The sequence below is a fragment of the Gallus gallus genome, chromosome 14, assembly GCF_016699485.2.
Source record: "Gallus gallus isolate bGalGal1 chromosome 14, bGalGal1.mat.broiler.GRCg7b, whole genome shotgun sequence".
Taxonomy (NCBI): domain Eukaryota; kingdom Metazoa; phylum Chordata; class Aves; order Galliformes; family Phasianidae; genus Gallus; species Gallus gallus.
This window is the reverse complement of record NC_052545.1, coordinates 151,300-176,717: the sequence shown is the minus strand read 5'-3', so window position 1 is coordinate 176,717 and position 25,418 is coordinate 151,300. Positions and strand designations below refer to the sequence as shown.

At 35.5% G+C, this 25,418-nt stretch overlaps 1 protein-coding gene across 34 annotated transcripts in view; it reads right to left on the bottom strand.

Moving 5' to 3' along the window:
* The window catches only part of SNX29 (sorting nexin 29), a 91,849-nt gene that overhangs the window by 66,087 nt on the left and 344 nt on the right, over window positions 1-25,418 (bottom strand). For 14 of the 34 annotated variants that reach the window (XR_006931494.1, XR_006931493.1, XR_006931496.1 and 11 more), the window contains exons 2-11: window positions 25,235-25,332; window positions 20,253-20,739; window positions 18,275-19,677; window positions 12,320-12,384; window positions 11,483-11,535; window positions 9,436-9,560; window positions 4,766-4,946; window positions 2,871-2,941; window positions 1,788-2,036; window positions 48-417 (exon numbers count right to left, since the gene is read on the bottom strand). Coding sequence is in view for 30 of the 34 variants with exons in the window: in XM_046900928.1 (XP_046756884.1) it covers window positions 48-417; window positions 1,788-2,036; window positions 2,871-2,941; window positions 4,766-4,946; window positions 9,436-9,560; window positions 11,483-11,535; window positions 12,320-12,384; window positions 18,275-18,455 (1,295 nt within the window). In the remaining 4 variants the exon portion in view is untranslated. Of the gene's footprint in view, window positions 1-47; window positions 418-1,787; window positions 2,037-2,870; window positions 2,942-4,765; window positions 4,947-9,435; window positions 9,561-11,482; window positions 11,536-12,319; window positions 12,385-16,405; window positions 17,657-17,724; window positions 17,864-18,274; window positions 19,678-20,252; window positions 20,740-23,934; window positions 24,084-25,234; window positions 25,333-25,418 lie in introns of those variants that run through there. The other 20 variants (XM_046900908.1, XM_046900912.1, XM_046900909.1 and 17 more) reach the window with 13 other exon arrangements.

The window sequence follows — 25,418 nt, the reverse complement described above, 5'->3', positions numbered from 1 at the left end:
AGAAAAAAGAAAAATTTACTACTGGTCTCTTCAGTAAAGTTACTTACTTTTCAGAAGATTCAGTTTCAACTTCTGTGTCTTTATTTCCTAATGTTTTTCCACATAGATCATCTTCATCTGCATCTTCATCATCAATACTCTTCACATCTAGTTTCTGGTATTCATACTCCCCATTCAAGGAAACAGAATTACTTTTCCATGAGTGGTTACTTTCATTCCCATTCAAATTTTTTCCATGACTGGTTTCAGATGAGGGTAGTATAAAAACTGAAGATCTATCTAAATTCTCCTCTGAACTCTGTCCTGCAACAGGCATCCTTGTGGCATCCGCCACATTTAGTTCATCATTTTCTTCATCAAATGAGATTATATTTGCCACCTTCTTCTTCTTTTTTCGATCTTTCTTATATTTCAATTCTATTAGCAACATAAAAGTTTACATATTTTAAAAAAGAAAAACAAGAGAAAAAGGATGTATTACATTAACAGAACTCATGTACTGAATGAGTTTATTAAAAAAAAAGAATCCATTTAATGAGGCATTTCATTACCTTTCCATACACATTAGTCTTTAAATCTATCAACTTAGCTTTACATACTTAATGTAACTCAAATTTTAGAAATTATTTTTGAGGTGCATTTATAATAGTATTCAATTGGAAGTGGAAAAAATAGTTCAACAAACAACAAAATGAAATTCAAGAGAAAAAGCCTTTCAGGCACCTACTCCTATGGATTATAATAAGTGTATATTTCAGATTATGTCTATACAACAGGAAAAAAAAAAACCATGAAATATTCCTGGGAAATAATGATGATAAAGATGATAAATTATTCCTTTGTTACTTTTGGAACTGACAATCATAGAATCCTTAGAGTTTTAAGAGACTTTTAGAGGTCATCTTAGTCCAACTCCCCTGCAATAAACAGGGACATGCACAGTTAGATAAGGCTGCCCAGGGCCTGATCCAACCTCACCTTGAAAGTCTCCAGGAATGGAGCATCAACCACAACACTGGGCAACCTGTTCCCCACCACTCCCACTGTAAAACACCTTTTTTTATCCAACCTAAATCTACCCTCTTTAAGGTTCAAGCCATTTCCCATTGTTCTATCACCATAGATACTGCTAAAGAGTCTACAGACCCTGTTGAAGACTCTAATGTATAATAAATATCACATTTTAATTGATTAATTTTAAATTACAAGGGATTAAAATATTGGGTCCTTGACAGTGATGGGTACCCTGCAAAGTGGTTACAACACTAACACATTCAAAGTCCAAAAAGAGCTATGAGTAATTTTTCATTTGCAGTAATTACCTGTCTCATATAGAAGTTCAGACTTAGGTGCTGCTTGAAGACTACAAGCTCATTTTTATTTTTATCTGGTTTATAACAACAGTTTAGATGGCTAATGAAGTGCCAAAAGTAATCATACTAAAAATGAAAAATTGTTACACCAGACACTGCAAGGCATAATCTTACAAGAGGTTGAAATTCAGGTCACAATTACAGCACCAACAAGATAGTCTAGCTTCCCTCTTGCATTGATAAAAGGAAGATAAAATAAATATTAACTTTCCATTATCCACACCAGCAGTTTCAAAAGAGAAATAAAAAAGAGCCAACCACACTTAACATTTCACATTCAACTGTTTTGTATGCACAGCACACACATTTTTTAGGTCATTTTTCTGTAACAGTATATTAAACTGAGTTGAAAAAAAAGTTAAACACTCATTAATGTAACTTTTTGAATGACATCGTTGTTGCAAAAATGCTTACCAGCATTTACATTCTTTGAGAGAACAGGAAGCGGGTCAGAGTCCTGATCAGGTTTTATGAGAATGGAGACAGCAGAGGATGCAGTTATCTCTCTAAGAAGACTGCTAACGCCCTGAGTGGATTCTTTCAATAATGAGGTTACATTTTGCGTTGATTCCTTTAACAGATCAGACACTGTGGGTGCGCATTTGCTCTGTCCATTTAGATCTCTATTATCAATGTTGATTGCAAAGAGAATGGAGTTCAGACCTTCAGACAAAAGAAGGGAAAAATGTAAGACCAAAACCCCACTTCACAGAAAAGTTACAGAAATAGAACCTAGGTATATAACAACACTGACAGGTAAAGCATTTTTCCCCAAATTTTTCCTACCGTTCTGTGTATGAATTCTTTCTCTTTCACATATCACTCACTTTTTCTAAGATACTATTCAAGCTTTTTCAAGTTCTGAATTTATCTTTACTTATACAGTTCACAGTAATTTTCAAGAATGTAATACACAGCTGAACTGGTTTATCTACAATCTTTTAAATCTCCCTCACCGCATCTTAAAATTTGTTGGATCCTATACTCCACGAATAAAAACCTGTGAATTCTATCTTGCATAGGGAAGCATGTGATAATGAATCTCAGGAAAAGGATGTACACAGTAACAGTATGCCACTTCTGAGACCTAACTACAGAAAATCAAGCTATATGTTGCCAGGTCTTATTCTTCCAGCACATTTATCTGCATTCTGGGTCTGACTAAAAATAGCCTACCATTATTATTCTTTTCAGGTCAAGAGCAACCCATTTTTTCTTCAAATCAAGATACTTCTAGGGGAGGAAAAAAATTATCCTTACTAGCAAAGGGTCAGAAAATCCATCTGAAACACTTTGGAACTTATAGAAAAGCTAGATCCAGTATTTTGACAATTCGTAGCATAAACTGGCATAATACCTTTACTGTTTACCCTGAATGTGTATCTGATGCACATTCTCCACAGAAGGTAACAGAGAAAATCCTTACAACTGAAACAGAAATGACGTCTCAAAATGAAACAGTTTTCCCAAAATAGTAGTATATAAGAGAGGTGTTACCTGCTGCCATTGTAGGGATCATACTAGAACGTTCTTCATCCATCATAAAAGACCAGTCTTCATAGAATACACTATGATATGAAAAGAAATAGCGAAGAATATTAAGTTGAACACTTACAATACATTCCACTTTTAAAACTCTAAAAAATATGTATGAGTACACCAACAAATCAAATGTACATCACAGTAACTCCCCGAACTTATGAAATATCTAGACTATCTAAACAGTCACATGAGACATCTTAAAACAGTAAATACACATGCATTTCTTTAGGTGAAAAATATGAGAATCACTGAAATTATATTTTATCTGTGTTTGTAGCTCCACATCTTCTTTATTGGGGAAAAAAATACACTTAGAGCAAGTAGGTTCATGCTACAACAGTAGTCACAATTGTTTGTCAATACCTACTGCTGCCAATATTGCTGTCAATGCCACATATATAAGTTTTAAAATAATTACAGCTGACTTTATGGTCACCAGGCATTTACAAAGCATGAGAATGCATGAACACAATCTAAATATCTTATCAACTTTGACAAGCTGTTTCAACACCCAAAACCACGTCAATTACCCTAAATTGTTTGGGTCAACCAGGAATTTGGATGCAAGGAAAAGAAACTTCAAAGAGAACAAAATGTTAGTTGTTCTAAATTCAGTTCTTTTTAGTAGCAGGATGCTGTATTTTAGCTGTCAGCATTCAGATTTTAGAAAAACATACAGCAAGAAAGACCTCAACCTACATTAAATACAATAGATTCACTTAAGTTTTCAAAACAGCTAAGAGTTTAGGATGTAAACTGATTCTGGAAATTCCACTTGAATTCAAATAACATATCTTAAATATTCTACAATAAGCCTTTTTGGATACAAGGGTTCATGTACAATGCTCAGAGTGCTGACAGTCTTGCTACAGCATATACACTGCTTCAAGCATGAGAGTACTAAGTGACCAAGTAATCCAAATCACAAATCTCTCTTACAACAGTTTTCAGATTTTTGTTGTCAATCTTGTTTTGTCTCTCTTTGACTTCATTTCAAAATCTGTCTTGCAAGAAAGCTACAGAAGGCTGAAATAGACTGAAAGGTACTAAAGAGATCAGTTCTGAAAGTATATTCATTAGTTGACGCAAATGGAAATAGAGCTTTTCTGCTGAACTCACTGGGTAGCTCAAGCTCAACAATTAGAATAGTAAATGCCACAGATTTCCAAAAAGAAAAGGATTGTAATATGTATAACAAAAAAGGTAAGACTCAGGCAAGAATGAGCATAGGTGTATTTTGTACATCCTAAGTATCTTAGGTTTTCACAGTATAGAATAGATTATTCATGTAGTAATTCTGTAACAGAAAGAAAAATATTTCCAAGTAATCTGCAGAAGTAGCTACCTATTGCTTTACTGGCAGAGCTTTTAATCTACAGGGTAAGCACCTCCAAGTAGGCTACAGGCAACTACTACTGAATTAACAAAATCAAGGCTGAAATATTATGTGATTTTATTAGAGGGAGAGGCATTCAAAGTCCTTTCATAATGGTATTAAGGTATCAGAGAGAATAACAGTTCAAAGAGTAGGGAAGAGATTCAGGAAAGCAGATGGAAATGAATATGAGGATATAAGTGTATATTCTCACATGTAATAATGAAGTCAGTTTCAGGTCACACGCTGAATAGGGCACAAGCCACTATCTCAGTGACTCAAAATTTCAAAAATGAACCTCGCATGTGTTTATTTTGTTAAGTGGGATAACTAGAATAGAAATAATATGATATATTATTACAGTTATATTTCTTGTGGAGTTTTTCTGTTGGGATTTTGTTGACTTTTCAGTCTCAATATTTTATTTGTCAATACATGCACATTTCCCACATTACAATGACATCAAATACAGTACCTAAGCCGATTCTTATCTGCAAGTAGCATATGAACATATCTTTCTAGGGAATGTTCATTCAATGCACAGCGCAACCAAGCCCGACCTCTGCCAATATCTGTAGTAATTGTCTTCAAAGAGTAAAAGCGCTGCAGTTCATGTTTATTCAGAACTTCTTTCACATAGTACCAAAACACTGGCTCTGCAGAAAAAGAAAACAAAAACACTGCAGTAAGCTCTTGTTTTATCTACAGTGGTCGCTCAGAAAGTAATGCCTCCTATTTATTTCAGTGGAAACTACAACAGATCCAAAGAGCACAATAACACTGATAGAGCAAATTCTCAAAACATTATTTTTCAACAGTCACTACCAGTATCTGATTCACACAGATGAGCAAATACAGACACTCTTCATTTCATGGTGTGGCAGCTGTACATGGCTGTCTGGAATATTGCTTTCCTTTCATGTCACCATCACCACTGTTGAAACGCACCACCCACTGCCTCACTGTGCTCACATCCACTGTATGGAGAACGTAAACATTCACACACACCCATGAATGTCAGTGAGCGCAATTTTCTCTCATATGGAGGAATTCCACTCCACACCCTCCCTTCATATACTCCTCTATGTCAGACACCATTTTGTCAGACTGCCCCTCTGCTGCCATCTGTCACACAGCAACAAAACTTAGTCGGATGTTGGTGGGAAAGTTCAGCCTCCGCTGCCATCCCACCAGCATCCATCTCTAATGCCTTGAGCCAATATCATAAAACAGGAGGCATTACTCTACGAGCAACCCACATATTTTACTTTCTTCTATCAAAGCTTACTTTGCAAGTTTCATCATATATTATTTCAAAACGAAGACTGATTCACACGATAGATTATCTCCAATATTCCCAACTGAATAAATCCCAACAGAATAAATTTATCATGCAATTTTATATACTGACCCCTGATTGTTTTACAACTTAAAAAAAAATGTGAATCACTTACCACCTACATATAACTCTCCAGTTAAATACATTATTTATTTCTACAGAACTTAGGCCACTTAAGCACTTAGAACTTGTCACTTCACTGAAGACACAAAACACATTGAATGATTCTAGCCTACATTTTGAAATAATCATATTCAAGTTGCAAAGTATATTTAAACTAGTATTTCACTCAAGAAACAGATTCACATCCGGGAATATGCTATGCAAAGAAAAAAATGCCTCTAGAACTCTTTTTTTATTGTTCTCTATGAAATGGTAAAATCTAGGTGGAAAGTAATGAGTAGATCCATGATTTGTAGACATGCAAAGGTCAAGTCAAGTGTAAAATATAAAAGGCAGCAAAACCCCTTCACACAAAAATACTTTCCTTGCACTGCCCCAAACACTGATAAAACTTTTTTTTGCAGTTGCATAAGTATTTGAAAGCTGATCCTTTATACTGTCAGTAACGTATTAAGAAAATGAAATTAGGGTAGACAGGCCTTTAAGAAAAAAAAAATCTGAGAAAGCCAAGAATTCTTTAAAAAGTTCAAAACATCAATCTGTCAAGGAAGACAAGCACACATTCCTTTTGACAGTGTAATGAAGGTCATTGTTCAACTTTTTAATAAGTTAACAAAAAAGGAAAAATTCTAATGTAGGAGTGAACTCTACATTATCACCTTAAGTATCATGCTGACTTCTGATCACAATCTCAATGTAGGCAGCATAAAACAGACATTTAAAGGAGGGTAGAAAATTCCTCAGAGACACTGAAAAAAAATTCACACACAGAAGAGAAAATGGACAGATTCTGTCAATCCTTATCATATTTCTAAACCATTTCAATGTAGTTGCAGTGTCAGGAAAAGGTCATCCATGATGTTCCCCTTTTTCTCTGTTAAATAAAGAGCATGCAGTCAGGTTTTGAAGAGGTTTTTACTACAGGCTATGATTTCTGGTGAAATACGCTCACTTGGGGGTACAATTTTATTTATTAATCTCTACTGAAATCCATTAGATTAGTGAAGCTGTCAACGGTACCATAGTCTTAGAAAACTGAACAAACAGGTTAGACTCATTTACTAGAAGTTTTGCTAATAAGATTTGACATCTACGCAAAAATAACCCAGAACTGTTCTAAATCAGACAATGTGAACACTGTGAAAAACAGGAAACATGGAACTGCCAATCACAAAAACGCTGAGCTTGGAAGAGGCCTCTGGATGTCACCTGGCCCCAAACCCTGCTTAAGTAGTGTCACCTACAGCAGGTTGCCCAGGACCACATGGGATGCAAGCTATGGGTATATTCGGCTGAACTAGAAATTTATAGACAGACTAACTTGTAAAACAATAAGGAAGTCCACAGAATACATCAGAGCATTAAAACATCCTATGTCCTATCCCTTTGACTTCAGCTTGTTTGATCTGCATTTAAAAAGTCAAATACATGTATACCCAAAAAATACAGTTGACCATAAAATGTCGGATTTGTATCAAGTGAGCATTGATTTAATGATTTTATTTTTTCATATTAACAATAGAATTTGTTTTGTCTTGCTAAAAGAATGCAAAAGAAGGAAATGAAATTATTACAGGAACAGAAAAAATAAGCAGATTTCCTCTTGCACTGAGAGTGAAACTCAGTGTTTCCTGGTATTTTGTTTATTTACAGATATCAAGGATTCTGACAATCAGTTTTTAATCAAAATCTATTCAGTGGAAATTAAGTAGAGGCACTATGTACGCTAAGTCCTTCCATGACATACTTGCTGAAAAAAGATGACGCAAGTGGCATTTTCAAATGAACACATTCTTTTCAATAGTAGAATTAAATGAAAATTCAAGTCCTAGCAGCTGATACTAAATTTCATAGAAAATAATCCTATACATATTATTTAGATGCAAGATTTATTTTAATTTCAGTAAAATACAATTTGTATAATTTTACCATAGGAAAACACTTGTTATGCAATACATCCAAATATTAATCACTATGTGAAAACATCCAGTGTAATTTTATTTCTATCACAGTTCCAATAACTACGACATTGCACAATGAATCGTTAATCAGCACCAATGAGCAACTACATCCAAAATTCAGAGCACAGACTGCAAAGAGATCAGTTTGAAGCCAGACCCAACAACTTCTTATACAAAGAAAAAAAAAATCATACTATTCAGCAATTGTGCATTTCAATTTCAGTCAATTGAAGAACAGTTTCGTATTTGCCATGACTGTATCATGTTAGAAGATTATCTGAGATTATTTGCCACAATTGGAAATACTAGTTTCCTAATGGATAACACTCCGAGCAATCTCATTTAACTTCAAAGATATCTGCTGGACTGCAGACCTCCTTAGGACAATTCCAACCTTAATAAGCCTATGAACCTCTGAATGGGTGCAGTAAAAAAATGCTAAGAAAGTATCACTGGCAGAAAGGTTTCAGCGAGTCTAGTATCTTTAATAAGGCAGAGGCAATGGAAGAGTTCAGCTATTTAGAATCTTTTAGCAGTACTACCCTAGTATGTTTTGAAGTGAATTCTGCAGGGAATGCAACCACATTTTGATATCAGCTACAGCATTCATTCTCACAAAATCTTAACTATGAAGACAAAATGAAGAGTATAAAAAGGGGATAACAAAAGAACAAAAAGTTAAATGAAGAGACAAACACGCAGAAGAATAAAAGCATACAGAAGAAATGAAAAAAATCTGTAAAGATTCTGTAAACCTCTGAATTGTTTTACTTGTTATGTAGAGTCTGTACATCATTAAGTAAAAGAAATGCAGGCTTCTCTAAAAGCATAACTACTTTAGCTCCTCACGAAAGCAAAGTATGTAGGCTCTAACCTATTAGAAGAAAGGTCAGCAAAATTAAGGCAATACTATAACAGCTTATGCATAAAGCATTAAGGTAAACACCTATTAAAAGCAATTGCATGGTGTAATGGGAAGTTATATTTGGAGATTAAATTATATAGTTCCATAGAGTATTAAAAGCAACAAAAAATATATATATATACCATGTGTTACATACTTCAAATTCAAAAAGAAACTCTTCATTTTAAGATGTGGATACTGGTTAAGAAGTTATACAACATTAACTGTAAGTCAAACTTCACAACAAAATTAGTGAAGGTGAATACTTGTACATACTTTTGATAAAAAACAAGGTGAGCTTCAAAATGAAGGCACAAAAATAAAGGAATCTTTTTTTTTTTTTTTTTTTTTTTTTTAAGTATTAAAAAACAACTGTCCTGGCTGATCACCCAATAAAATCAACAGAAGTTACGCTTTTAAAATGGCATCAATACTGTGAGGTCAAATAGTTCTGATGCTGAAGAAAATGGCAGTTAAAGAACAGAGTAAGACAACATTAAGAATAAAACCACTCAAGTAAAAACAGCACAACTGCACAATGTTCATTCCTACCAGATGTCAAAATAAAATTGCCAGTGATATCATCCATGATGGAAGTACAAGAAGTGTACATTTTCAAATTCCAAAACTCCTACAGAAACTTAGTATGAAAGTTAAATAGTAGATTAAGAAAGCAATAACCACTTTCACCCTTTAATGAGATTCCTATTACTCTACAGTCTGCAGCTTGGTTCACTGCTCAAAACTTCTATTTCAAATCATTCAGCTTCCTTGCACTTTTTTTTTTTTTAATAAAATAGGTATGATTAATGAATTACCTGTTTCAGTTTTACTAGAGAAACCTGCTGCCTGTTTGATTGCTGCTGCTGTTAATGCTAATCCTCGGCTCCTCCTCAGACCATGCTGTAACACAGCTTCAAACTGAGCACACAAGCAAGTGACTCTGCAACAAAATTTTTATGCAAATCATATGAAAAGAACAATCAACTACATTTCTCTAGAGCAGGTTTACCCTAAATCTCTAAGCAGAGAATGTAAAGTTGAACCCTTCTTTTAAATACAGTGTAAGATCCTCTGCATGAATTAATCTTATTATTTGCAAAAGAGTACAACATTGCTAAACCCACAGTCTCATTGTGGCTATTCAAAGCTGAAACACAAATTACATTCAGGAGAATTAGCAATATGAAGTTATCTGTACCTGCTCTAGTGTTTTTTAGCTATGGTAAAAAACTTTGGATTACGTAATTTTCATGCAAGGCAATTATATATTCATAAATATACTACACATGCAAAAAATTATTTTCTGAAAATATACTAAAATGTCCTACACAATTAGTTGACAATTTTGATGCTTGCATCAGTACAGTATAATTCAAGTCTAGGAAAACAACTTAACATTGTAACGTCCCTCAGAAACTTTAGGCATTGGAAAATAAGCACAATATTCCAGTGATGTTGTTCTTTATTCGAATATTTTAAAAATTCCTGATTTTTTTAAACATAACCTACTTAATAGATCAGTTTTCATACACGTAGTAACACTAGCAAGAGTAGTTTTAAAGCTCAGTCTGCCAAAACAAGGATTACTACTGTAGCCTACAGAATATAATAAGGAAATAAGTTATGAAGGAAATTAGATTTCCAACAGAGTTTGCACTGATTTTCTCCAAGTTTAATTTTTGCCAGTGAATAAACAATACTTAAAACCTAAGTTTTAAGAAAGTTGTCACCTGGCTGCAAAAATTGCTTAAAAAACGAAGGAAAGATACTTGAAGTAAAATTAAGCAATCAAATAAGAACAGCTAACAAAGTGGCTCAGAACTCTTCCTGAGTGTTCCAAAACAACGGAGTTTCATTCAAGGATACCAAAAAGCAGTGGATCTTAGGAAGAGCACTGAAGGAGGACAGAAATCATGTATCTACCATAACTGGCAGGACAGTAGAGCTTTTAAACCTGTATTGCTTCACAGTACATTTATGTTATGAAAACTTTACATTGCAATACTAATAAAGTAGAATAAGATTTAAACAACCCTCAAGAAGTACTGAGTAGTTATGACCAATTTTTGCTAAACATAACTAATGCTGTTGAAAATGGAAATTCCAGCAGACGTGATCCAAAGAACAAAAATCTACTTGACTTTTCAATTCTGAAAAAGCAGAGCAGAAATGAGACTCTGGGGAAGAGTTCATATTATTAAAAATTGTCGTGCACTGAGAACAAAAGCAAGAAAACCACACAGAACTTTTAACAGAATTTAGCTACTAGTAGAACAGAATAAAAAAAATCAAGTATTCCGCAATGCCCAATATATGTGTGTACAGGCACACACATCTCATACATCTAGTGTATTTGCTAGATAGTGGGATACGGGTGTGTTAAATAAATACAGAAAAACACAGAGAAATCTAGACTTCTAGACAAAGTACTCTAAGAAATTACAACTTCAAAGACAAAAAAAAAAAGGCTATGAGAACAAAATGTTGAGAACTGTGGATTTTACTGGATTTTGATCTTAACTCTCATACTATCTTCATTTTCAAAAATTATCTCACAAGTAACAACATATCACAGTAATAATAATCCAAACACTGTGACATTACAGATACACATACCTATTAATGCAATTTCCACTTCCTTTTAACTATGAAACAAAACACCTGTACTCCAGTAAGGTAGAGGGTAGGTGTTTATTTGGGAGTTGGTTTGGCTTTTTTGGGTAGTTGTTTACTTTGCTGTTTTGTTTTAGTTTGTTTGTTTTGGGGAGTGGAGTTTGAGTGTATTAAGTATTTGAGGCCCTATATTTTAGGTAACTATGATGCATAATTTAAGTACATTAAGAATTTCTCTGAATACTTTACCTGCTATCAGAATCTGAAGCTATTTCTTTTCTTCCTCCAAACCGTATTTGACACTGCAATAAAGAGATTTTAAGAACGTTTTGTTACACTAAGACACGCAATGCACTGAAATTTTTTCCTTTAAGAAACAAAAGTTCACAACAAAAAGAAAACAGTACAAGATAGATTATTAGAAAATACACTCTGCAACCAAAAATTGCTTTTTAGCATCATATTCCACTAACAGACTACTCTGGCAGCTAACATGTATTCTTGCTAGCCACTACATCACACCTTCATTACCTGAAGAAAAAAAAATAAGTAAAAATTATTACTTTTGAGTTTTAAATGTATACCCATAGAAACAAAAAATGTTCCCACTTGGCTCAGTGCTACAATTATAGAAGAACTATTCTCTATAAAACATATGGTTAGCTCACCTTCAAGGCATTCTTTTACCTTCCATGCTCTTTTAAGTTGAATTGAATCTATTATATTCTATATGCTGAACTTCCTGTTGATACAATATTAATCAATCAATCAATTTCATTTTTACCCTTCACTGAAACACCAGAGTGAAGAAATAAAGTTGATACTTTATAATGCTATCCAATTTAGCCTTCACAGAACACAATTTATCTCAGATATAAAATAAGTACTACACAAGAATTTTAAAGAAGCTCTGCATAACACTCATTTGCTAGCAGACACAAAAATTCAGCAGTACCGTACAAAAGACAAGGCTTCTTCTTTGTCTGATAAAAAGTAAAAATAAAATAAAGGCAATGATATATCCTGTCAGTACTGACAACACAGAATATTGTAGAATACTGTAGAAATATTGGTTAGATTTCTCACCTGCTTAACTGCATCCAGTAACCGTTCTAGAAGAAATTGCCTTTTCATGTCATTGTTTTGTGAACCTGAAAATTCAACAACATTCTATTATTTGAAAATAAATAAAATTTTAAAAGAAGTATATTGTGGTCAACACTAGTGCCCTGAAAAACGTTCTTCATATGGCAGTTATTCCATTAAATTTATAGATTAATTTTCTCTAAGTACAGTGATGTAGTATAAGTCTGTATTTTGATGTTTCAGGTAACCTTTCACTAATATGCAGGAGTACTGTTTGAGAAATAATCTAAATTCTTATTTTAATAGGAGTGGTTTTGTGATACAGGGTATACTGTAGCTGCACCAAGTATAATATACAGTGCACAGGCAGCATAGCATAGCTCCTGGCGTCTTAGCACAGCTACCTGTGGGGCTTTTTTATGCCTCAATTTGACTGACAGATTTTGTTGGTGTTGAATTAGGTGTATGATGCAGTTCATACTGCAATCCCCTAAATTCTCATATGGGGACAACTACCAGTATAGTATATCATTACAGCACAAGAAAAGGAGAGAAAACAGGAAAAAGAGGAATATCTTGTTACTGTCAAACAGTCGTTAAAAAATCCCTTAACATTTAGCTGCCAGTGTAGTCTTCTTCCTGATTAATACCTATAAAATTCAGTTTGTTACTATACAAGAAACTACACAAGACAATCTTTAACTTCTCAACCATGTCAACAATAAATAGCGTACTACTTTGCTTGTCTAAACATGCTTTATAAACTCACATGAATATATGCAAAATTTGTGGTTTAATCAACCTGCATCACCTCTAATATTTCTTCATTCTGAGCTTAGGCTCAAAAAAACATCTCTGGCCTGTCTGTAGTTAATTATTTTCTCCCGAAGAACACCCAACTAATGTATTCATAGACTGAAAGGCAATTATTAAAATTCTGCACGAGCGAACTTCTCCAATCACCACATACTAAGCCCTTCTGTAAAGAGGAATATCGAAGACATTGAACCTTTTCTCCTGCTGTCCAGCACTGCAAGGTGCCAATCCCAGAATTTTCTATTTTCAGAACCCTATTTAAAGCAGTTCACTCCTACCCCAGCAGGAGGAAGCATCTTAAATGTGGGACATGGGGGCGTAGGGATGGAAAAGCTTTGTGATGCACACAATGCTAGAATTTTAAAAAGAGGAAAAACATGTAAATTTAGCTACTAACTAAGCTTCACAATGCTTGCAGAGATTTTCAAGAAATCACATTTCAGATTCTGAATTGCTTCCCACTGTGTAGACTTGTGATGTGTGAGGTTTGGCTCTGTTAGTCAAATAACTTAAAAAAAACGCAGCTGAAGATGCAAACAACTCTCAACACTAGAAGATGACACTAGAGACAGATCCAGCACCAAGTACTTTCTAACTTCCAAACAATTAAGACAATTATGCCACTACAAAGATAAAGCTTAGTTCATATAAACCTTACTACTCCACACTGTGCTAAATCAGAGATTAGTTTCACAAACTTGTACTTGATATATCAAGAACATATTGACAAAAACATCGACATATGCCTATGCATCTACTGGCTTATAATCAATCCTTTAACTGTAAAACAAGGAAAACTACTAAACCTCAAGTTTTACTACAATCTTCCATAAACAGCAATACAAAACATAAGCAAAATTGAAGATACATTATACTCTTTCAAACTCATTTCTTCTACAGTCTTATGCCTTCGATGTACCTGGAAGAGCAGACATAACGAAACATTTTTCTTCATATTGAGTTACAGACTACTTTACAACAAATGCATGCAATTAATAATTTCCCAACATAAAAAACACTTTTCAAATGAAAATACTAAGTATGTGGGTTAAGTTTGTCTTACAACTGCAGTCCATGTTAGTGGTTAAACTGATGTTTCTTCCGACACTTTTTGTACCTATTTGATAACATAGAAACGGTTTGCAACTAGATACCAGAATCTGAACACAGAAAACCTACTGAACATGATCAGCATGCTAATTAATGTTCCAAAAGACTCAAACAGCCTTAAGTTTACACAGATTCAGAGCAGTGTAATGTCTATTTTGTCCTTACTGTATTTAAATTTGTACTAACAATAATTATGACAGCACATTATTATGACCAATAATTTCCATAGCTAGCTCAGGTCACCTTTACTATTAACAAGGTTAGTAGGCTACATAACGTAACATCCATACTGAGGGCAGCTGAGGCTTCTGATTAGTGCAAGTCTGCAGAACTCAACTATTGCCCTGTTTAACATAGAAAGTTCATTACTTGACAAAAATAATATTCACAGTCTAATTTCTTTAGAAATTGAGAAACTGTGTCATTTTTTTTTCCAATCAAAGCATAGATTCTTATTCTTTGTAGTAAGCCTAGAAAATGAGGTACTCCAACAATTTCTTGAAATTTTTAGAAATTAATTTTGACTCAAGGTAGATGGAAGATAAAAACAAGTCTCTACCAACTCTATTAAAGATTCTGCTCTTGTGCAATCTTAATGATTTTCTAAATAAAGTCTTTATGCAATTACACATATATTCAGAAAAACCACCAAGTGTGATCAGTTCTATACTGTTTAAATAATAAGTGCATTACAAAGTGACCAAGATACAGATTAAATCCTACAGATTAAAAAGAGCAAAAAAAAACAACTCCAGTAAAACACATACAAATACAAAACATAAGGCAAACAAAAAACGCATTACTTGGAAAGGTGTTTGATATTTAGACTACTGCAGGAAAAAAAAGAAAAAAAAGGGAGTTCATATATAACTCCGGACAAAAAAAAAAAAAAAAGTAAAAATTTAAGTATAAAGAGGAAAAACTCTCCTCCCATCTCCAACTACTCAGTCAAAAAGTTCAAAATAGTCTCAGCTACCGCACCTGCCTCTGTGACTTATGCTTTTTTTTCTTGTTCACAGTCATGTTTTCCTGTTTTCAAAATAAACTTTTCTCCATACTCTAACAGAAATATCTACACAAAAAGCAGAAGTTCATTATGCAAGTAAGGAAAACAGGATTTCCAGCAAATTATTTGCAAGTATAGCTGTCTTCATCATTTATAGAATACAGATTAAAAACAAAACTCAAAATTCTCTTACATACCTCTTGAAGTCCTGTACATAAAACCTCAGGCTGTAATTGCTTTTGCTTGCTCTAGAACAGGTTCAGAGGATACAACCCAGAACTGATTTGCACACTACCCTGTAGTACTACACTACTATGACTCTACTGCCTCATCCTGAATAAGCCTTATTTTCACATGCTTTGAAACGGTCATAAAACTGACACAAAACACCCCTAATTTTTGACAAGCACATAAATCTAGAATCCTAATGTTATTTCCCTATGAAGTTTAGCTTTTTCAACACTGTCCAATAAAATACTAGTAAGTAGTTAGCAGGTAGTATTAGCAATATTAGGTAATGCTAAAATCTACAGGAAGTTGCCTTCACATCCATTAGAAACATATTACAGCTAAAAATACATGTTATATGTACATGTAGCCATCAGGAAAGGAGGTTAAGTATCCTAACAGCAGCTCTTTTAATTTTAAGGGCTAAAATTGCCCTTAAAGATAAGTATAGACTATGGTGTTATTCCTTCCCCATGTAACAATTCCCTCCATAAATCTTCTGTTATGTTAATGTTAGCTATATTTATTTCAGATAAAGGAAACGACGACATTTCCCTATCTTTCTCTCTTCTACTTCTGTTATTCTGAAAACAGAAACAACAGCAACAACAACAACAACAACAAAAACCACCTGCATAGTAGTTCATAACATTGACATTTAACAACGGGCAAAATTAGCGTTCATTTTGTTACCTTGACATCTAATCAAAATGGAAAACTCATATAGGTCTTGGCATGGGGTACACATAGATAGATTAGCCAAGCAATAGGATTACTAGCCTTAATGTCACACCAGGCATTATTACTTTAAAACAAAAAAATATTTAATTGCTTAAATTCTGAATCCATTATTAAATGTACATATATTAATAAAATAAGGCTTTTAGAAACAACATTACAAGGCTTTACACCACAAGAGATGCTACCTTGCCTTTGAGTCAAGGAACATCATTCAAATGGAGCTCCCAAAGATGCATCTCCTAGAAAGACCTTGCTCTGATTTACACAGAAGCTGATTTGCAGAAGGCTTCTCCAAGCCTGAACTGAAGGGCTGAGGCTTTCCATGAGAAAACGGACTCCTAAGGACTTCAGAATTAGGTTTTAGTCAATACAGTGTCAAGACCTGAAACATTTGAGAAACTTTTTTTTTTCCCCCTACAGTTTGGAAGATTTGACTGATACTTGCATCTTTCACAATGCCAACTAACAGTTCTCCACTAAACTTTTTTTTTTTTTAATCTTTTCTTCTAAGAGAATTTCTTTTATTTTCTTCTTACCACAAAATCAGAACAAACCATAGAAAACTACAGATGTTTTCATTTTCGGTTTCATTTTAAGCAATGGCTGCTGTCTCTAAAAAGGAGAGCATTACGTTATCCCAGTTAGCTCTTCAATTTTTTCTTAGTACATTTGGCAAGCAATCTCCCCGTGCCTTAAATCAGGATGGAAAGAAAACCTACAATAGATAAGACAACACTCAAGTTTGGAGAAGATACCTATTACCGAAGTTGTATAAATAAATCTATAATTGAATTTATTATTCTATAAACAGAGCCATAAAAACTACCTTCTGAAGCATCTTCCTTCTTTAGGAAAACAAACAAATTAATAATAAAACACTTATAAATGTGCTTCAAGACATACGAGGTGCCAGTTATCTTGTTACATTTACAGCAAAAAAACTGTTGACTACCAGGATTCTTCTCTCCAACCCATCAACAACTCATGCTGACCCAGTCAAGTGGCTTCAATTCCTCCAACTCTTAGGGACACAGAAGTCAGGTAAGGAACACTGGGGCTACAAGTGAATACCCCCACAACCAAGGCCTCCTTGTCACATCTGAGTCTGGCAAACAGACATAACAGAATCAATAAGGTTGGAAGAGATCACTAAGATCATCTATTCCAGTCATCAACCCATCACTACCATGACCACTAAACCACTAAGTGCCACAACTTCCCTTTGCTTGAACACCTCCAGAGGCGGTGACTCCACCACCTTCCTGCACAGCCTGTTCCAACACATTACTGTTCCTTCTGAGAAGAAACTTTACTTAATATCCAATCTGATCCTCCCCAGCGTAATTTAACTAAGTCCATTGCCTCCTGTCACCTTGCTGTTATGTGGGAGAAGAGGAGAAGAGGCTGACCCCCACCTTGCTAAAAACCTCCTTTCAGAGAATTCTAGAGAGCAATAAGGCCTCCCATGAACCCCTTCCTCTCCAGACAGAACAATCCCCGTTACCTCAGCCACTCTTCATAAGGCTTGTGTTCCAGGCCCTTCACAGCTCCACTGCCCTTCTCTGGACACGCTCCAGGGCCCCTTCGTCTTCCTTGCAGTGAGGGGCCCAGAACTGAAGACCATACTCGAGGTGCAGATACACCTTAATGAGTAAGTTTTCCATTTGTTTAATTTATTCTTGGCCATTTGTCTTCTCTCAATATTTATCTACCGTGGCCTTGCACAGCTAAGGGAATGGAAATCTATGAGCTCAGCATCCCTTGTGCCATGAGTTTCCTGAGGGCAGGCCGGGCGGGTTACAACGCGGCACAACATCACCTCTACGGAGCCGCACCTCGCTCTGTGTGGCCTGGCAAACCCCGTGCCCGCTCGCAGCCCCCAGCCCTACTGCACAGAGGCGGGGAAGGGAAAGGCACTTCAGCCCTCGGCGCAGGTCCACGCCTCACCAGGTGGGGGTCCCTGCGGCCACCTCAACCCACAGAGCGCGCGGCGGACCCGGCGACTGCAGGAACCCCCCGCAGCGGAGAGGGCCCCACAGGAGCCCCACACTCACCACTCATGGTGGCCACTGGGCTCGCAGCGTCCCTCTGCCAGACGCACTCCCTCAGCCCGCGCAGCCCCAATCCCGCCTGGGCACCGCACACGCACCGCCCCGGAAAGCCGCCCCGCCGCCCCGGAAAGTAAACACGGCTCCACGCCGGCAACCTCCACCGCAGGGCCTCCTCTGCCCTCATAGCCGCTCGGTTCCCGCCCTCCTCTGAGGTGGCGGCAACCCTTGAAGATCTGAAGGCGCAGCGCGGACGGCAACAAGAAGCGGAAGAGCTGAGGCTGTGTGTTAATAGTGTGCTGTAATCCCTGAGAGGCTCGTGTTTCAAAAACTGTACAGGAATTGTGCAACCTGCAACTATCAACGTAATTAAGTCATTTTCTTAAATTTTGTGCATTCACTTCTAGGCACTATCTCACTACTTGCACAGTACTGTGTGTTTACCACGTTGCAGCAGATCATAGTCTTTTTGTCAAGAGCTCCCAGGTACAATAATAATAATAAAAACTGTAATAGTGCTGTAGGCCTATTTCAGAGTTGTTGGCTGTGTGTGGCCAGGCCTACACAGCTACAGATTTTTTTATAGAACACAGTCTGAAAAATGGCTGGCAATTAAATGAAATTCTCCACCATCTGGAAATACATTGTGATTTCACGTCTGGTATTCCACAGCACCACAGCCTGCTTTAGCGTGACCCAGAGATACTATGTGAACTGGGGGTAAAGGCATACACCATCAGAACATTCTTATTTCAAGCATCACAGGTTTATTTGAAACTCCGCTTTGCAAGATTGGGGAGACTTCATGTCTGCCTCAAGTAATTTTCAGCATAAGATCTGATTTTCATCATTAAACATATAATTTCAAATTTACTTATATATCTTGCATAAGTAGATCGAATCTCAAGACACTGGAAGAGCCATTCTACACAGAGACTTCCAGAAATTAAAAATTCCAATAAATGGATTGGATTGGCAGTTCTAAATGATATAGAAATACTTGACTAAAGACACTAGAAATAATATAACAATGAATGTTCAAGGCAGAGTATAACAGGAGGATATATTAGCCTTTCCCACTGACCGTAAATATTTATAGCTATACTGGAATAATTGATTTATTATTATGCAGTAAAAATGTACTACTGCCATAGGCACCAAGCACCCAGAATATAGTTACAGTAATAAAAAACTTGCAGTAACTAGAACAGTAGCTCCTTCTTCTGTAGCTGGTAATGGAAATCAAGTTTCACAGCCAGACTGAGGTTTTATTGAGGCACAGTCACTAGAAGTGCATTCTTCCACTGAATAAATTAACGTTTCACTTTGAAATAGGTGTGTAATTCCATCTGTATGCACACTGCTTTCAGCATTAGCCATGAAAATATCATTCCACTTCACAGAAGAGTCTGTAATTATAAAAAAGTTAATCTGGTACATACTTTGCACTGTATCAGACATACAGTTTTTAACAATCCGAGTTTCATTATATTCCAACTATATTCCTACCCTTAGTGAAAGTTTGAAGATGCAGGGAAAGTTGTAAGATGTAATTACATAAAATAATATTTTGTTATGATATGATCTAGAGTTACATGTCTCTTTGGCAGAATGTAGGCATACCAAGCACTGAACATCCAGCTAGAGCAATTCCTGCCATGAACTCAAATTTGACTGCTAGTTTATTTTGACATCCGGAGAAGCCTAATGCTCCCAGAAATCCCCATCAGTGCCAATTTCACTTCATTACATGTGCTCAGTTAGTAATACTTAGGTGACAGGAATTAGTTGCCGGAAAAAAAAGGAGACTTTTGTCTTTCACTATTCAATTTGGAATAAATAAATAAATAAATAAATAAATAAATAAATAAATGCGCCTATTTTAAGTTTCAACGTTGAAATAACAAAATGAAATCTCTGGACAGAATACTCAATAAAGTATTATTATGTCAATAATTATGTATATGACAACTGAAATTCTTACCTCAGATGATTAGCCTAAGGTCTACGTAACCGCAAATAACTTCAACAAAGCTTTGTTTAGAGACTGCTTCAGGGTTTTTCTGCTAAAGCTTCTGTGAGCTTTTTTGCCTGACTGTACTTCAGAAATTCTGTTGGTACAATTAGATAGTACTTAACTAGAAAAAGAGTTTTCTGCAAAGGCTGTTGCGTTCCTTCCACAAACAACATTAGCTAAGACTCACAAAGGAATTCTTTTGGCTGTAGAGTTGCTCCTATGTTGGTTATTTTGTGCTGACAGAGATCTTCTGGGTAGTATATGTAATTTTTTTCCCCCACTCACTAAGGCAGCAAGCTGACTTACAGTTTCCAGTCTTTTAGTGGAGGCAGCGTAGGTATTCTCTCAATCTTCTCCAATTCTCAAAAGCTATTTACTGAAAAAGTCCAAAGAAAAAAGTCCTTTGTAACTGGCTTCAGTACAACAGTCCTGAAGATCTGTGAGATGAATTTACCTACAAAAAAAACCACCAGTTTTTCTTCAAAAAAATTACTGAACTTCAAGGAACAGCAGTTTTACAGACAATTATCTTCTAAAAAAGCATTAAGATTATCTGAAACAGTTATTTTCAGAAATGTATATTCTGCTAATTGCATGCTTTAACTCTATGGCTGGAAGCAGATAAGCTGTTCTAGGAATTGGGTACACACAGTTAACAAAAAAAATAAAGAAGTTATTCAACAATTTGTTGTGTTCATTAACTTCTACATTCAGCAAAGAACAATGCTAATTTTAGACACAATATTTTTTAACTTTCTTCAAGCACAGTACAAAATCAAGAACACTAGATATTTCTTGTTTGGTACAGCACACTTTAATTAGGCCACTGCTTTGAAGAGTGATGATACTGTTGCTACATCTACTATCTCTAAAGAAGATTTAAAAACAAAACAACTTAAGGGAGAAATATTCCTTAAAAAACAGTAATTAAAATAGCAATCATTACAGTAAAGAGTAAGTACATAGAAAATAAAAGCAATGATAATAGAACTTCCCCTCTGGGAAGGACAATGATCTTGTCATTTGTCTGATATTCTACCTGTGCAAAATAGTTATGTAACTACTAAAGGCAATAATACATAAAGCAGTAATTGTGCAAGGAAGGTTGGAATACACTAATATTTGTTAGAATGCTATCATGTTAAGTGTACGAGTCTGACACGTAGCTGGTTGGTGAAGCCTTCCTATTGGGTCACGTGGTTCAAGAAAGGGCCAAACTGAAAGTGAAATTTTGGAGAATTCAGAAGGGGGAAAAAAAGCATATGAAAATCCCACATTGAACTAATTTTCTATTCCCTCTTCCCAGAAGATAGCATGTAGAAAATCTATACGAAACATAAATGTAATAAAACTCTTGTATATTGCAGGAGATCTGGCCTAGAAATGTCACGGAGCCCAGCAGTGGGCATGGTAACTGGACCTCTCCATGTCATGTAATCAATGCAGTAAGAAAAGGCATGAATAACAAACATTCTAAGCACCCTGCATTAACACTGTATACGAATATTTTCAGAGCTAAGATCAAGATTTTCATTGTCTCACAAAAATATTCTTTACTAACAGACTGGAAAAACTGTATCAGCTGCAGTTGAACTCTTTGATATTAGGGACTTGCCTTGTGCGTCTGTATTAGACTATAAGCCCCACTTTCAATGCTAGCTACTTCTTAAAACTTCTATATTAAGGTGAAAGCCTGAAAATTTCATGGTAATCAAAGTTGTAAATCTTCTCCATTGTTTCATTTGCACTAGAACAAAAGAACTTATAAACAGTGGAAGAAAATCTTCTGAGGGACTGATACTTAAAAGTTACCATTGTTGTTCCATCAGCTCAGTATCTCAGCCCCTGAGATTCTCAGATACGTCTCGGGGGAGCCAAAATATGCTGTTTCAATTTGTTGCTTCCAGAGAATCTAAACATATTATGCTCATTATGTTTACTCCTAAACTTATTATGTTCATAATGTTTATTCTCCACATCCAACAAACTCATGGGCGAAAGCAAATTTACTGTGATGAAGCAGAAGTCCTAATCATAATGTTACTAACATAGTAACAAGAGCATAAGATGAAAGCGTAAGAACTGGTGAACACAGATCTGGACTGTATTTAACAAGATTTATTTCCAGCTCCTTCAGTACCTCAACTGGTTGTTCTATGTTTTTTTGTTTGTTTGTTTGTTTGTTTATTTGGTTGGTTGGTTGGTTTGTTTTTGCTTCCTAAAGTAAAAACAAAGGATTTTATACCCCTTGTGAGGCCTCCGGTTTGTGCTTTAACTATTCCAAACTTTAACTACAGATTAGAGGCCTTGAAAAGAGGAGTACAGGTCAGAAGTATTCTTCACCAAACCACAGTGAAATGTCTAAGAGTTAAGTTGCTGAATTCCATTGAGGTTACCCATTTGTGAGCTTGGAGTAATTCTATGACTGGACTGTGGAAGAGAGTTTATAGTGCGACAGTGCCACATTAGGAAAGCCAAAGAAGAATTTTATTTATAGCTCTTCCAGTCTAACAGCTTAAAATAAAGACTTCATGTAAGACAAAACAAAGACAGACATCATGGGAGTGTCCAGCAGAGGGAGAGTAATAGGTCTGAAACTGCATTTGTTAAATAGCAGCGTTACAACAAACTAATGAGTGAAAATACATTTCCAGGTCAAGATATCTCAGTCTGGATTATACATGCTCTTGTGCAAACATAAAAGCCTCTCTGTAACACATTTAACCCTTTCAAGAACACCAGCAAAACTTAGGACAGACTCAGATATTCAAAAAGCCATAATGCCAAGACATAGCATGGCTACGTTTTCTCTAGTTCCCAGCTACATCTCCGGGGATGACCTGGAAAGATAATTTGGTAGAGTTTTAAAGTATTGTTTTCTGGCACCTAACCAAACCGAAAATAGTTCAGTATTTTCAATTCTGTGCCAGGCCTGGTAAATATATGAAAGTTACTTAGAGGAAAAAAAAAAAATCTTATGCAGTTTTCCCTCAAGAGGGGTGTATCGCTTGAATTTAGATACATCCTTAATCCACATCTTTCACAAAAGCTTTGACGCATCTAACTCCACTTGCTTATTTTAAATAATGTTCAATTTAATTTACAGAATACTTTTTGAGATTGTCTCTTCACATATGCTTCATATAAACACTTATGTTTCAATAATGGCAGTTGCAAAGCCGAATACTGCGTCTTATGTTCTTCCTTTTTTAATATTAGTAATTTAGCTTGCAAATTTTGTCTTTTCTTCCACTTAGGTAAATAACTTGTCCTTTTGGCATTATTTTTAAAGATTCAAGATGACTTCAAAGCAATTCTAAATAGCAGGCTGTGCATTTAAGTGCATAACTAATGTACATATTTAAATACCTTTTAAGTTTCAGGGCATGACATCACACTGCATCAGTTGCATTTCAGCTTGCTGCTATACCAGAAAGGGAGGTTTTGTTACTTTCGTACTCCTCCCAGTCTCAGCCAAATGCTTTCCTTCCCCATTTTACAACAGCTCAGGAGTTGAACTGATCTTAAGGTAAACTGATTCAATTAAGCCAGCACCCTAAAACCACTCTCCTTCCCCCTTTGACTGCCGCTATGTTATGGCCTTAACTGTTAGAGGTGAGCAGTTAACTGTTTGAAGCTATTAACTTACGTGAAGTCTTCTAGCAAAAAAAAGTATTTTTTTCTCCTTCAGTATCTGCTTGGCTGTGAAGTGTTTGTAAGAGTCTTGGATGAGCAGCACGTTGATAATGTCAGTTATGATGTAATGATTAATACACATATATATATAGGTGATCTTAACTGAAAAACATTTTTAGTATTTATTAAATGAAGAGCTAGTACATTTACTCTAAGCATTTTAATGCAGAGATTTAAACAAAGATAGATTTTATAATGCTTTACATGCCTTAAAACTTTAAGAGAATATCACCATTTACATTCCAGCATACACTTTGCCACTAGAATTTTCATGATTCCATTCAGGTTCTGTTTTGCTTATTAGCTGTTCCTAAGTGGAAAAACAAACTACTAGCTGTGTTAAAAATTTAATGTTTGAGTTTACATAATTCCTGAGTGACACATCCTGCAAAACAGGTTTGTACACTCTGAAGGACACCTGATGACTTCCGAAACTCTGTAGACAAATTGCTCATATCCTAGCAAGTACCTAGGGTATTAGTATCAGACAAGGAAGGAATGAATGTTGGACACCACAAATAATTCTTTTCCTCTGAAATCAGTGGTAACACATTAATCAATGCCTCTGACTAAAATGTATTTGTGACCCTCCTTTCAGAAAAAAAAAAAAAAAAAAAAAACCTAAGGGAGGAGAAGGAGAAGGAACAGCACAATTTGGTACTTTGGGAGCTGTCATTCAGAAAGTCTTCTTAAATATGCCAAAGCATTCATAAGAATTGCTGCCTACATGTTCTGTGTGCTAGTAATCTTAATTTCTCTGAAAACGTAGTACCTGCCGCCAGTTAAGCTTTGCCTGACTTTTGCAGGCTTTATCAAGGCTTAAACAGAAAACACAAGCTTGCAATGCAGCTGTGTAGTCACTATAAACTTGACTTATTAAAAGCTCACAACAATGGGAAAAGCATACAATAAGAAGACACTGTCAGCAGAATTCACATAGCTTGGTTTCCACTATTTTTTATCTCTTATTCAGCAGAGGTAACCAGTAAGCCTTTTTTGTTGTTGTTGTTTTTGTTTTTTTGTTACAAATGTTGTTACTGCTAGTGAAAAGGATTTTATTTCTATCTCAGCTTCAGTGAAATTACAAATGCAGATCTTGTTCCTTTATCTGTCTGTTTCTTTCCACAAAACCAGAAGGAACTTAGTTAACTTTCATCTCTTGTGAAATTTGCTAAAGCTGGACAATGCTTTCAAAAGTTAATAAAAGCCTTGCAGGCAGGAAATAAAATAAAATTGTACAATGTATTTCTTACTTCTCCAGCTTTCCTTTTAACTGCTTCTTCTAATCTCCTGAGAAAATCGTACTATTCCTGTTTCTTGTCCTGCCCTTGGTAGAACTTCGTGTTTTTCCCTAAAAAGAAAGTAAAAACCAAATAAACACAAACTCAATTTCTACACCTTCAAGTGATTTCTTTCTTTTTCTTTTCTTTTTTTTTT